The following is a 14,380-nucleotide window of genomic DNA, read 5'->3' on the forward strand; positions in this document are numbered from 1 at the left end:
TTTTACCTTCCGAATCCGGCCAATATATCCCCTCCGATAATAAATTCGATGCTATATTTAGTAATAAAAAAAAAGGCAAGAAAACTTTAAATCTAAAATAATTAATTATATATAAATTAATTTAAGCCGCTTTATTAGCTAATAAAAATAAATATAAAAAAGGCAAATATAATAAATATATTATTATAAATAAAAAAAAGGTTATTATATAAATATATTAGCACCGTATATAATTTAACCCTAATAAACCGCTTCGTCGATTATTAAGGCATCCACTAAATAAAAAAAAAACGGAATATATTATAAATCACCTATATTATAAAAAGCTTCTAAATTCTTTAATATTATAAATATTACTTTATCCGGCTAATAAAGGAATAAAAAGAAAATATTATACGGCAAGGATATAGAGTATAAGCCACGATTCCCTAAATTAAAACGTAAATTAATATAAGCGTTCCTTTAGCGCCGGGTAAAAAATAAAGTTATATTTATAGGCTGGTTTAGATGCGCTATTAAGCGATTATATAAAACCCTATATATTAACGAAAATGCATTATATAAGCTAACGGCTATATAATACCTTTTATTAATATTTTTTAATAGCTGGTTTATTCGTTTCCGAATCCGGTGGAATTTATCGTTATAGCGAATTATATTAAAAAAAAGTATATTATTAAAAAACTATAAGCTATAAGCTAAAAAATTTATTAAATTTATACGCAAAATAGCCTAATTATAAAGCGTTAAATAGCTTATATATTATTTACTAAAAATTATATTTAATATAAATAAAGTCCTTATATTATTCGAATTCCTTAATAGCTATATTTATAATATAATCGGGGCTAAGGATATAGCCGGCAAAAGCACTAAAAATAAATAAAATAAGCGTTAAATTATATTTATATTATATATTTTCGATAACGGTATATAGCGCTTAAAGCCTAAGCTAATTTTTTACGGCACCGCTAAAAGCTTAATTAATAAAAATAAAAGGCATTTATAAAATAAAGCCGTTACCGTTAAATTAAATAAAATAGCTTATAATAACAAAAAATTAATTTACGTATAATTGGATAAAGAACTAATCCTATTAAAAAACTCCATAAGGAGGGATTTTATATTCGTATAAAATATAGCGAGGTTTTATAAAACTAATACTTTTAAAAAAAAACTTAAGCAAAATAATATTTTGCCGGCTATAATTCCTCCTAATTGCATTTATATACTTTAACCTTTAAATATATATATTAATTTACCGCTAAAGGTAAAGCTACGAAAATTTACCGATAATTATATAGCTAAAAAAAAAAGGATTTAATATTTATATAAAATATATTAAAGCGCCGGATTATAATAACTTATATAATTGCTTAAGTAATTTAATATTTCCAAAATTATAAATTATATATCGTTAAAAAGTTATTTAAAAATATTAATATTAGTATTTTACCTAATAAAGCTAAAAATAATAATATTAAAATTAAAGGCATCGACTCTAAAAACCTCAAGCTCGATAATTAGGCTATTACTATTAACCCTAGCATTAAATTCGAAAACTATAAGCGGAAAATGCTAGCATAAATAAACGAAATATTATAAATTATATATATAAATAAAAATTATATTAATTAATATCGCGGATTAAAAAATAAAAAGCTACGTAAATTTATTAAATATTTAGGCATTAATATAAAGGGATTAGGCAAAATAAAAAAAAAATAATAATATTACTACAAAAGCACAATATAAAACGGAAAAGGCTAATAAAAAAAAAGGAAATTAATATAATTTAACGCACGGGCTATATCCCATATAAAAGTATAATTTTTAAAAACTTATCGGATTTAAGCTTTTTAAAGGTAATTAAATCTGCTTAATATTATTTATAAACTAATTATGCTAATTTATAAATATATCGGCGTTTTATACCTAAATTAACATTTAATTTGCTATACTTTTTATTAGTCCGGATAAGCATATACCGTAATTTATAGGCAAATAGGCGGTATAGCAAATCCTTTGCGATCTTCCTATCCTCCTTTTTAACCTATCCGTAATATATAATTATCGGGGGCTCGTTTAGGTCCTCGTTATCGTACGTAATAAATAAAATGCCAATCTTTTAGGGAAAGGCGGGATCGGTGGTTAAGCGGATTAAAAGGTAATAAGGCTCGTCGAAGGCAAACGGCTCGTCCGGATTCGCATTATAAATAACGTCTACACATTAATTATTAGTAAAAATCAATAAAAATCTATCGTATAATAACCTTATTTATAAATAATTCGAACGTAAACTTTATTTATAGTTTTTTTTTATAGCATATAATTTAAATATGTTTTAGCTAAAAAAGCTTATAGCAGCTGGAGTAACGTTGGATAAGTGGGTCAAATTGAGGGGCCCACTAGTCCCCCTAAGTGAAAGTGAGTCCGCGAACTTTGTGAAAAAAACCGGTACATATGTAGCTGCGACGAGAATCATGCGCCGCACATAACAATCTACAAGTTATGTAGTACAACGTTTCCAAAATACCAGCCCTCGCTGGCGGCCCTTTATTTGGGCTGAATACCGAGGTGCGTTCATATAGGCATTATAAGTATAACATCTCACTGCACTTGATTTACATGAAACTCCTTGCTACCTTATATTTGTTGTAAAGAAGATGGCGTTCAAGCTCCAATGTATTATCTGTGCCATATACCTACCCAGGTATGTTTACATTGTCAACATCATCAAAAGGGCATATGATACGAAGCAAAGATATAGTAGAGTGTTATTCATCGTATCCGACCTGACAAAAGCTACATACCTTAGGAACCCACTTTGAATTATTATTGTAAAAGGAAAAGCATCGTGCGTACACACTTGCCCTACTTGGCTGATCGGTCTCTATGCGCCATGCAGTGAAAGAAGGCGACCCTAGATTGTAGGTCTTGAAAACTGAAATGAGTGGAGAGTGATTCTCTTCTCCAGCCTGCCCGCTTTTTTTTTTCCTCTTTTATGTAATGAAGAAGAGGAGATTGCAGGACTTTATACTGCTATCCTTTCGAAATAGAAGAAAGCTGCAAATGCTACCCCTACAACCCATGAGCGATAACTTGCGAGTGCGTTTGGTGGTAATAATTGGGAGACGTTTGAAGAATCTGGATCAGTACAGTTCTCTGATCCGTCGACCCCGTGCAGAGCACCCTGTTTTGGTTAACGGCAAAGTGAGAAACTCTAGAGTGATGACACTTACAATCACATGAGGTCTGAGTAGAGCCTTCATGGTGTACGATGCAGTAGCCACCACCACAGACTCGGCATCGCAACTGTGTTTCAGCAATGCACTCGAGGCAGTTTGTCTGGCATTCCCAGCAATCGCGCTTTATCTTGGGAGTCTATATGTGTATATGCACATCAGCAAGCAGTTACCTCGAATGCGTGTAATGCGCCGGGGTTCATGGTCAAAAATTCCGCTGCATAGGATTCCAGGGAGTCATGAGATGCTGAATCATGAATGCAGACTCAGGTAATCAGGTCTCATCCTGTCTGATCCGGAAGAGAGAAGGCATGGCCGTAGATGTTTAGGACGGATTGAGGTGTAGAAGGGAAGGCCAAGTTTGCTCTTTCAAAACCTGGCATTCTATACAGGTATGATCCCGTACCTTGATTTTCAGAGCTTCCATCTGCTGAAGTACTTCGTAATCAGCTGCTTCGTTCGAATCCTGCACAATATGGACATGCTGCGCTGCTTGTAGCTCGGCGCTGGTGGGAGCTTGGTAGCAAGCCTCGCACCACCACTGCAGACAGCTGAAGCAAAAGCGATCTCGTACACAGTCCCAACAACGTGGGACAAACTTGGCAGCATTCGACCCGTCTTTGCTTGTTGACTCAGGCCGACAGGCCGTCTTCACGCTGGAGGAATGCAGTGGCACAGGCGCCAGCAGCGGAAGCTGCTCGAAAGGAGAATCGCTATACGATGTGAAACCCTCGGGGGCGCAACCACAGGTAGCGCAACCACCCAGTGCAAAAGTCGCAATATTCCATGGGTGGTTCGCTCCCGGAACACTCGCAACTGGCACCTTTCCGAATGCCACTGAGTTCTGATGTCGAGGGCCAGTACAAAGGCAAGCGTCGAATTGAATGGCGCCGCGGCAGTCCAGCATGGTAGCAGCCCACCCATCAACAGCGATGGGCTTGGTGCTGACTTTACCTCTTCGGTGGTACCAATCACTCCCACTAAGATTCATGCTCTCTTTCAAAGCATGACTAGACTTGTGGTTCCAATTGATACTAATGTTTGGGCTCGCAACAGGAGGCGGCGATGCTTTCGACACTGCAGGCGAAATGGATGGCAAGTCTTTCGTCCCGAAGACGTAAAGACCTTTTAGACGAGGAGTGCCCTCAGGCCGACCGGGGCGACACGCGTATCGGAGCGTCTGCATCAGTCTACATCACGCAACTAATGTTAGTATGTGGATAAGAGGCGATTGCGCTCCTTCCATAGGAGCTGCATTCTCACTAACCTTCGTTCATTTAGATTCCTCGTCCCGCGTACCGAAAGGATGCGGACTTGGTACTTGGGATCAACAAGAATCTCGTGGACAAGGTCCGCTGTCACCGACAGACCATCAAGCACAAGTGTATGCACATTTTGCAGCACATTAGTTCGTTGCAGATTGTAGAGAATACCCCTCAGCGGACCCGAATAGAATTCATCCTCAGTAACATTCTCGTCCAGCTGGACATTGCGCCAAACCTCTCCGCCACGGTCTATACCAGCAATGTCGAAGGTGGCAGACTTGCAGCTGCTCAGATCGACGTATCGGAAGACACCAGGCGTGTCATAAAGAAGATTGCGAAGCGTTCTTGAGGAGGCAGAAAGGTTGAGCAGAGCAGATATAGGGAGGAAGGGTACGATTTCGTGAAGTATGAGACTGTTGGAGAGCAAGTCAAAGAGATTCAAATCGGGTAAGTCGGACGAAGCGCGCGTGGTGTGTAGAGTGGCCACCGGTGCCATTACACTTCAGTTGCCGCTAAGTGGATTGTATTTACACTGCTGACTGCACGATATTTCAGCGGACGGTCTGGGAGTCCAAATGTCAACCAGCAGACGTCGGTGTCGCGGATAGCTCGATAAAATGGGCCAGCGGTGATGGTAGGTGGGTACCTATGCAAGTTGTGGATAGGTAATGAGGATGACGATATCAATCAAACCAATTCATACGAATCAGTGAACGGGCAGAAAGATCTAAAGGGACGGCCAGGAGCACAGCTCCTACTAATATGTAGTCAAGAGAGAGTGAAAAGTTGAGCTTTGCAGAATCGGAGTACGACAGTAGGCAGGGCAGAACCTTGAACTGCTTGATAACGGGCGCAAGTCGGTCAAAAATGATTAGATCAATGGCAGCAACATCGTGCTGATTATAACAAAGCAGAAAGAAAAAAAAAATCTCCGGATACCGGACGTATGATAGCAACTCAGTCCATACCTACAAATGGTAGGTACTGTGTAGGTAGGTGCTGCACACAACTAAACTTGGGTACTAATAGTAATGGCTGGCACCAATAACCTTGGAATACGACATCAAACTCGCCAGTGGGAGCAGGGACCCCCCACCCCAAACCAGTGAGGATTGACTTGGCAGGTTCTAGAGCCAAGACATTAGCTGCACAAAGGGTATCACCCGTCTGACGTTGCATAGGTTCAGACGGGGTTGAGCGCGGGACGATCTCTTGGAACTTGCTTCTCTCAGCGTCTCCGAACAATAAAGATCGCTGCAATATTAGAGGGCTCGGACCTGGATAGCTCACCAGAGGCTGCCGAGAACACTTGGCACATGTAGTGGCCACTCATTCAAGTGCTGGCTCGTTAGCATCTCATTCAACAAAAACGACCATGCACTCTCTGGGCATTCTCAGATGTGTTTTCGTAGGTCTCAAAACGACAGGCCGCAACGGCTTGGCTTGCCAGGGGGGCCGGTGGAAAAAATGCTGATCGTAATGGACGGTATTGCACAGTATGCCTTTCTATTTCACTTGACGGCAGGTATATCCGCCCAGGTGCAAAGCGAAACATATTCGCCCATATATTGGTTCTCTCCAGAGCTCATTGACAATATCAAACACAAGCTTGCAATCTGGTAAAGTTTACAGGTATATAGCTTAGGCGGCATTAGATAATACTTATGTACTCATGCAGACTGCAGCACATCTTGATGTGGTGTACAGAGTAGTAGTGCAGTGATCATAATCGTCAGTACTTACTTTGCAGAGTGTGCTCTTTCGTGGAATACCTAGTTAATGTACGGGAAGTGTATCTATGCACGTACCTGGCAAGTAGCTACGAAGTATAGGTTAGGAATATAAATAACCTACCCCATACATTATAGTCAGAACGTACTGTCCACTGCGTACATATAAGATAAGTCTGGGGACATTTGTCTGGATATCTGATCATGCTTGTGAGACTACTATCATGAACTTAGGCAATAAGGTAGGCGACCTGTTGCCATTGGTAGTAGCCATTGAATCCAGGGTGTATCCTACGTACCTAGGTAGGCAAATAAGCAGGCAGGTAATGTTTCCAATTTCCGTTTATCTAGTTGCGCCTTCTGTTATGGTTTATAGCAACTTGAAATGCTTCAATGGAAACAAACCCCTACCTAGTATATAATGTAGGTGATATCAGTCGCTTGCTGAGCATGCGCTTGAAGGCTAAGCGTTCAGGTGCTCAGATGTGCGGATCAGCGCTTAAATTTCTGTCTCTAACCGTGAGTAATGTCTTAATAAAATCCAAGGACAACTTAAAGTCTTAGTAAAAACGCGTAATTTCGTGCTTCTTGCCGTTAAGTATCTTTAATGAAGTCGCTTGCTACACTAACTACTCTATACAATCTCACTTGGCAAGAAATGTACATACTACTAGGTAGGGTAGATTGCTATGTAGGTAATACTTCATGTTCAAAGGTGCATAACTCGACCACAGTCAGCCACTGCGGCGGAAATTTCCAACGGCCTTCACTACACATTACAAGTCGTCTCATTAACTCCCATGTGGGCGTCTGGGAATTGCGTCCGTTGATCACGAAACCGCAATATATGGTAGGAGGAGAGCAATGTTGCTAATATAATAATAGCTAATTGAATTCCCATAGCACAGACTCTCCAGTCGGCGTGGCCGCGATCCACTGGAGTGGTGCATGCTGTCTTGCAAGTCAAGGACCCCGCCATTCAATTTGTCTCTTCCAGCGGAGTACCTGCGTACTGGACATAGGTACAATTGGTGCATACGTATGTAGGTACCTAGTAGTTAGTAATTGTCACTATCAACCGCGCGCAGGCAACATGACCAAGACGTCATCATGGCCGTGGAAGGCTGAAGAATACTTCTCTTCCAACTTACACATACTAGTATGGCTTCTCCCATCCGTAACGCTGCTGACAGACACTTCTTTACTTCTCGCCCCCCCTCATTTTGACGACCATGTCGATGACAAACCGACAGACGGAGCATTAGGGTCTTCATTCACTCGCCATGTCAGAGCGACCCGGTTATAATTCTTTCTCTCCTTCAAACGCAGTCCATCTGTTGTGTGGACCAATTCCACCCCGATAAACGAGCCCCAAAGTGTGTCTCCATATCGATCGACGCAGATAGATTACTGCATTCGTTCCAAAACTCTCGCTGTCTTTGGGACGACAAAACAAGACTACTGGCTACTTGAATCACGTCAAGACAAAGTTCCAGTTTCACTGACCGAGAACTCCTCCAGTTCACGACAATGGCAGAACAGGAAGAGCTGTCCCTAGATTGGAGCGCAACCTTCGTCGTCGCCAGCCCGTCCACATATAAGTCGAGAGACCTCAGAGGCGACAAGATTATACTACCACAGTCAGCCCTAGAGCAGCTGCTTGCGGCTTCAACAACCTCGACAAGATTTTCGCCATCGACATCCACGGCCTACGACCGGTCGAATCCATACGCGTCCCCCTTCGGTCGCTCCCAACATGCATTCCAGCCCGACTCACACCAACAGCTACCCAACCCGCTCATGTTCCGCTTGGTCAACAAAGTCAACGGCAATGCCGTTTACGCTGGTATCCGCGAATTCTCGGCCGAAGAAGGCGAGGTCATCCTCAGCCCGTACCTGACGGAAGCTCTCGGCATTGATCACAATACTATGCCGGGTACGACCAATGACAAAATACCTGAGAGCGTATCGAGCACGGAAGGCGCGCTGTCAGCTTCCATAACTATCCACGCAAGACGCTTGCCGAAAGGGACATATGTCCGTTTGAGACCCCTAGAGGCTGGATATAACCCAGACGATTGGAAATCCCTCTTGGAGCGGCAACTGCGGGAAAGCTTCACAACTCTGACCAATGGCGCATTTCTAGAAGTTCGGGGCGTCAAAGGCGAGATTTTCCGATTTCTCGTCGACAAATTTCGACCAGAAGTAGACGGCATTTGTGTGGTTGACACAGACTTGGAGGTAGACATCGAGGCGCTCAACGAGGAGCAGGCCCGAGAGACAATGCGACAGATTCTAGCCAAGTCGCAAAAGGCCCATGGTGCTGTCGGGCAAACTTCTATTGGACATGAGATCAATATCTGGAAGGCCGTTGAGGGCCAGGTCTTGCCTGGCGACTATGTTGACTATGAGCTACCCTCCTGGAGCCGATCACGGCCGGTTGAGATTGAATTAACTTGTTTGAGCTCAAATCTTGCGGACGCGGTCGATATTTTTATCAGTCCTAAATCACGGCGACAACGTGCTGTTCCAAGGGAGACGGAGCATGTTTTCGCAGCATTTGAAGCTACACCTAACGGGACCAAGCGTGTGACGATTCAACCTACCAATGTCGAGTTGGAGGAGGCGGAAGCCGTTCTCGTCTCCGTTCATGGCTATATCCCGCCAACTGGTCTGCCTACAGAACCTTTGGCAGTTCCGTTCAGACTTCGAGTCAGATCCGTCACTGGAAGCTCGCCCACCCCAGCCGAGACGGCAAAACCCGAGCAGGAGACTCTAGATGATGAACAGTGCCAGAATTGTCGCCAATGGATACCAAAGCAGACTATTGTCCTGCATGAAAACTTCTGCCGACGCAACAATGTAGCCTGCCCCGAGTGTGGCGAGGTGTTCCAGAAGGCTTCAGCCGAATGGTCAGACCACTGGCACTGTCCTCATGATCAGGCGCATGGTTCAAATGCGGCAAGCAGGGTCCGACATGATGATATCTACCACACACAGCGACAATGTCCATCATGCCCGTTTTCGTCAAATTCGATACCCGATCTCGCGCGCCATCGGACGACACTGTGTCCTGGGAAGACTATACTCTGCCAGTTCTGCCATCTTGAAGTTCCGCAGGAGGGTGATCCATTTAACCCATCTCCCGAAACTCTCCTCTCCGGACTATCGGAGCACGAAATAGAGGATGGTGCCCGAACTACTGATTGCCACCTCTGCGGCAAGATTATTCGCTTGCGAGATATGTCGGCGCATTTGAAAAATCACGAACTAGACAAGGCACACCGCATAAAACCACAAATATGTCGAAATGCCAACTGCGGACGCACTGTCCATGGAGTGGGCCGGAACGGCTCTGTTGGTGCTGGCACGCAAATGGGTCAGGGGCCTGGGAACGACCTTGAGCTCTGTTCCATGTGCTTCTCGCCATTGTATGTCCAGTTCCACGATCCCGAGGGCAAGGCGCTTCGTCGACGCATCGAGCGGCGGTACCTCACGCAAATGATGCAAGGATGCGGGAAGAAATGGTGCACCAATGAATGGTGCAAGACAGGCCGATCCAATACGGGTCTCGAGATCAAGGGCTCAAGTGCTCAAGCTGTGTTGCCCTTGATCAAGCCGCTGATGGAGTCGGTGCGGAACAACCAAGAGCCCATGTACTTTTGCGTTGATGAGACGAATCAGCGCAGAAGGAAGCTGGCTGAGATGATTGCAGCAGAGAAGGCATGGGATCTTGAATGGTGCATTGCAGCATGCGAGGCCGAAGGCCCCATTCTGGATAAAGTCCGTGAATGGTTGCTCAACTGGGCTCCTATGACGGCATGAATCTCACTCTGCAATTAGCACTTAGCAATGGTGGCGTTGATGGCTTTAGACAATCAGGATCGTTTTTTCCACCTTCATTCACCTGTTCAATGTGGCTGGGTTTTGTAGATCTGGCCCAAGCCTTCGCAGGATACAGAATACCGGCAACTATACATTATTAAGATACCCAAACTAAATCATAGACTGCTACATATGTGGCAAACATAGCATACGCAGCATCATATATAGATAAGAGAGACTCGACTTGGTGATCATGTGCTCTAACAATTGTCTTGCTTCAAAATGTCCATTCATTGTCAGGATATACCATCATTTGCAACAGTCCATAATACTACTCTAGTCCCCTAGGTAGATGGATAGAAAGCGCTCGTGAACAATGTTTGCAATTTTGCAATAACTCAAGCCATGAACTAGTTGTTGATTGAGACGCTTACCCCGCAATTGTCAGCTGTCAAGGAACCATGGAGTACTAAGTAGGCATATAATCCAGCGAATACATACATATGAAGTAGTAATGTCCCCATGCTCTTTCATAGTTTGCGCCGCCCGGATGTTCAAACGCTAGCAGGCCATCCTTTAGTGCGTCTGTGGAGATGGTATACCTGCCTCGATAGACTATTCCTATCGACGGGCGTTGTTGCTGGGGCCACTGACCTAATGTCGGCTGGCATCTACACGTCAATTCCACCAACCAGATGCCTGTGATGCTTTGCAATCCTCCACGGCTGCTCGGTGCGCGGAGCCGTAGTCCAACGCAAGCTCTCATGCTCGTGCTTAACCGACATGGCTCAGTCTTGACGACTAATAACAGCGTCTTGGGGCCTCTTCAAAAGGTGCGCGGCCTCCGCATGGTCAATCGAAACATCGCGCTGTTCCTCCATCTTGACTGAGTCAATCGCTTGTCTAATTGTCGATATGGGCACTGTCACACATCTACTGCTGTGCCTGGCCAGCCTTTTCTATGTTTCCGTTCATTGCCTTTCGTTGGGAGGGAAACAGTATAAAGTATTGCATTCAGACAGACGGGATGCATTACAAGACTTGGTACTGCTTGAGCAAGTCATGGGGAAAGAGATTGACGCTAATTCTTTAACAGGTAACATGGGACGAGCACTCACTCTTTGTCCGTGGAGAGCGTGTCATGTTTTATTCCGGAGAGTTCCATCCCTTTCGACTCCCCGTACCTGGGCTATGGCTGGATGTCTTCCAAAAAATCAAAGCTCTTGGCTACACCGGTGTATCCTTTTATGTTGACTGGGCGCTTCTTGAGGGAAAACCCGGCCAGTTCTCTGCCGAAGGTGTCTTTGCTTTGGAGCCTTTTTTCGAGGCAGCAGCCGAGGCTGGAATCTACCTATTGGCTCGTCCGGGGCCATATATTAATGCAGAAGTATCCGGCGGGGGGTTCCCCGGCTGGCTCCAGCGAAATCCTGCCACGTTGAGAACAAATGAGACTGGGTATGTCGATGCCACAAAGAATTATGTCTCACACATTGGCCAGATTATCGCAAATGCCCAGATTACAAACGGTGGTCCAGTTGTCTTGTTTCAGCCAGAGAATGAGTATACTTTTGGAGCAAACTGGGTCACTTGGCCAGATGTTGAATACATTGAAACGGTGAACGATCTGTTCCGTGCCGCAGGAATAGTCGTTCCCTTCGTGAACAATGAAGCAGCAATCATTGGGCTTTTTACCCCAGAGAAACCTGGCGGTACGTGCAAAATTACCAATATCTATCTTGTCGCGCAATCAAACTAAAAAAAAAAATTTGACTACAGGACCTGATATCTATGGCCACGACAGCTACCCAATCGGTTGGGATTGTGCTCACCCAGCCAATTGGACTGCCGGCAACTTGCCAACCGATTGGCGGGAACTTCATTTGCAACAGAGCCCGACGACCCCTTATGCCATTCCAGAGTTTCAAGGTGGTGCTATTGACAGTTGGTACAGAGATCCCGCTAGTCACAATATATTGTCATCTACTGATCCCCTACACACAGGGCGGGCACCGGCTTGGAAGGCTGTGCTTCTCTCACAAATCATGAATACGAGCGCCTCTTCTTTAAGAATGACTTCAGTTTTGGTGTTGCCATTCTCAATATCTACATGGTCTGTCAGCCCTCTCCAGTTGGTACAAGATGTATTGACATCCACGAATGTCTGCTAACGGCCAATGAAGACATATGGAGGGACAAACTGGGGCAATCTGGGCCAATCTGGTGGCTACACATCGTATGATTACGGTTCAGCCATCAAGGAAGACCGCACCATTGCACGAGAAAAGTACGCCGAGGCCAAACTGATTGCTCACTTTATCAACTCTTCCCCGGCATATCTCAGCGCAACCCCCGGCAATCTCACAAACAATTCATATGTCAGCACTTCCGAATTGACGACCACACCGATCTTCGGCTCCGACACGACATTCTACGTTACTAGGCACTCTGACTATACCTCACTCGAATCGACCCCCTACACTTTCTCAGTCGCAACTAGTCAGGGTAACGTGACAATTCCGCAGCTTGGTGGTTCTTTGACCTTGAATGGGCGAGATTCCAAGATCCATACTACCGATTATAATATTGACGGAGTCAACCTTATTTATTCTTCGGCAGATATTTATGCTCATTCCTGGAGTGGCAACAAACGTATCTTGATCTTATATGGGCTAGAAGGAGAGACTCATGAGTTAGCTTTCCTCTCAAGCCTGGGGGAACCGACGGTAGAGGGCGATCATAGCACGGTCAAGATTGCCAGCCAGAGAGCAACGATGATCGTCCAATGGCAAGTTACACGGGAAAGAAAGGTTCTACACTATGGCAGCGACTTGGATGTTTACCTGCTATGGCGCAACGATGCCTTCAAGTATTGGGTTCTGCAGCTTGAGGCACCAGCACCCATTGGCAATTACTCTTCGCAGACCAAGGAAACAGTCATAGCTAAGGCTGGATACCTCCTTCGAACAGCCACCGTCTCGGGGACAGCACTTAAGCTCACGGGCGACAACAATGCTACGTCCGAGCTAGAAATCGTCGCTGGTTTCCCTGACAGCGATGAAGTCTACTTCAATGGTCAACGTCTTGACTGCACAAGGTCATCAAATGGCCGATTATCCGCACCACTGCCATTTGATGCGCCAAGAATTGACCTGCCAGACTTCGAAGCGCAGGAGTGGAAATTTATCGACTCACTCCCAGAAATACAGCCAACTTATGATGATAATTCATGGCCTCTTGCCGACCACGAGACAACAAACAATACCGCCCGAGATGATAATGGGACAAAATTCACTCTCAGGACGCCTACCAGCCTTATAGCGAGCGACTATGGCTTTCATACAGGCTCTCTTATATACCGTGGCTCCTTTATTGCCAACGGCAACGAGTCGTCATTGTATCTTTCGATAACAGGAGGGTCTGGATTTGGGCATTCTGTCTGGATTAATTCCAGTTATGTCGGTTCGTACACAGGGTCAGGCTCGGCGAAATCGTTTAACCAAACGCTGGTGCTGAGCAACGCGAGCGGAATGCACTTGGTTAGAGGCGAAAGATATGTCTTGACTGTTTTGATTGACCATATGGGCCAGGAGACAAGCTGGACTCCAGGTTACGATACAATGAAAACTCCCCGCGGAATTATCGACTACCAACTATCAGGACATGCACAATCAGACATCACTTGGAGGTTGACAGGCAACTTTGGCAACGAAGACTACGCGGATCATGTTCGTGGTCCTTTGAACGAAGGTGGCATGTGGGCGGAAAGACAAGGGTTCCATTTACCTGCGCCCCCAGCAGACGAGTGGGAAGCAGCTTCGCCGTTTGGCTACATTGGGGCACCTGGAGTTGGCTTTTACACCACCAAGTTCAACCTCGACATTCCCGACGGCTGGGACATACCTCTGAGCTTCGACTTCAGCAACAGTACTAGGGATGATGGTATGCCTCTTGATATTAGAATTCAATTATACATCAATGGATGGCAGTTTGGCAAGTACATCAACAGGCTTGGACCTCAGCAGAGCTTTCCTGTCCCACAAGGCATACTAGACTACAGTGGGGAGAACTATCTTGCCCTCACAGTTTGGTCCCAAGATACGGTCGGGGGCCGTCTGGGTGGCTTGAAATTGACCGCGAATGCAATCATACAGTCGGGAATGAAGCGGCCGACAATGTCTTGGAGCGACGCATGGGAGCAGCGGAAACTGGCGTATTGAGGTGTTTAGCCTTGAAAATATACAAAGAGATATATAACATAAACACATTCGACAGAAAGTGTTCTTTAACGCTTTATGATCTGGCGTCTCCATTGGTG

The 14,380-nt window shown here is 44.8% G+C and overlaps 3 protein-coding genes across 3 annotated transcripts; 2 read left to right on the forward strand and 1 right to left on the reverse strand.

Moving 5' to 3' along the window:
• Nucleotides 1-3,570: 3,570 nt before the first annotated feature.
• On the reverse strand, nt 3,571-5,006 carry PFICI_15257 (uncharacterized protein; the record flags this gene model as incomplete). Its single annotated transcript, XM_007843838.1, has 2 exons — nt 3,571-4,435; nt 4,513-5,006. 2 exons carry the CDS (start codon nt 5,004-5,006, stop codon nt 3,571-3,573), a joined length of 1,359 nt encoding a protein of 452 aa, XP_007842029.1.
• Nucleotides 5,007-7,770: 2,764 nt separating this feature from the next.
• Nucleotides 7,771-10,065, forward strand: PFICI_15258 (uncharacterized protein; the record flags this gene model as incomplete). Its single annotated transcript, XM_007843839.1, has 1 exon — nt 7,771-10,065. One exon carries the CDS (start codon nt 7,771-7,773, stop codon nt 10,063-10,065), a length of 2,295 nt encoding a protein of 764 aa, XP_007842030.1.
• Nucleotides 10,066-10,980: 915 nt separating this feature from the next.
• Nucleotides 10,981-14,282, forward strand: PFICI_15259 (uncharacterized protein; the record flags this gene model as incomplete). Its single annotated transcript, XM_007843840.1, has 5 exons — nt 10,981-11,070; nt 11,162-11,774; nt 11,842-12,010; nt 12,067-12,175; nt 12,246-14,282. 5 exons carry the CDS (start codon nt 10,981-10,983, stop codon nt 14,280-14,282), a joined length of 3,018 nt encoding a protein of 1,005 aa, XP_007842031.1.
• Between the last annotated feature and the right edge of the window lie 98 nt (nt 14,283-14,380).

The sequence above is a fragment of the Pestalotiopsis fici genome (genome assembly GCF_000516985.1).
Source record: "Pestalotiopsis fici W106-1 unplaced genomic scaffold PFICI_Scf_16, whole genome shotgun sequence".
In the NCBI taxonomy this organism is placed as follows: Eukaryota; Fungi; Ascomycota; class Sordariomycetes; order Amphisphaeriales; family Sporocadaceae; genus Pestalotiopsis; species Pestalotiopsis fici.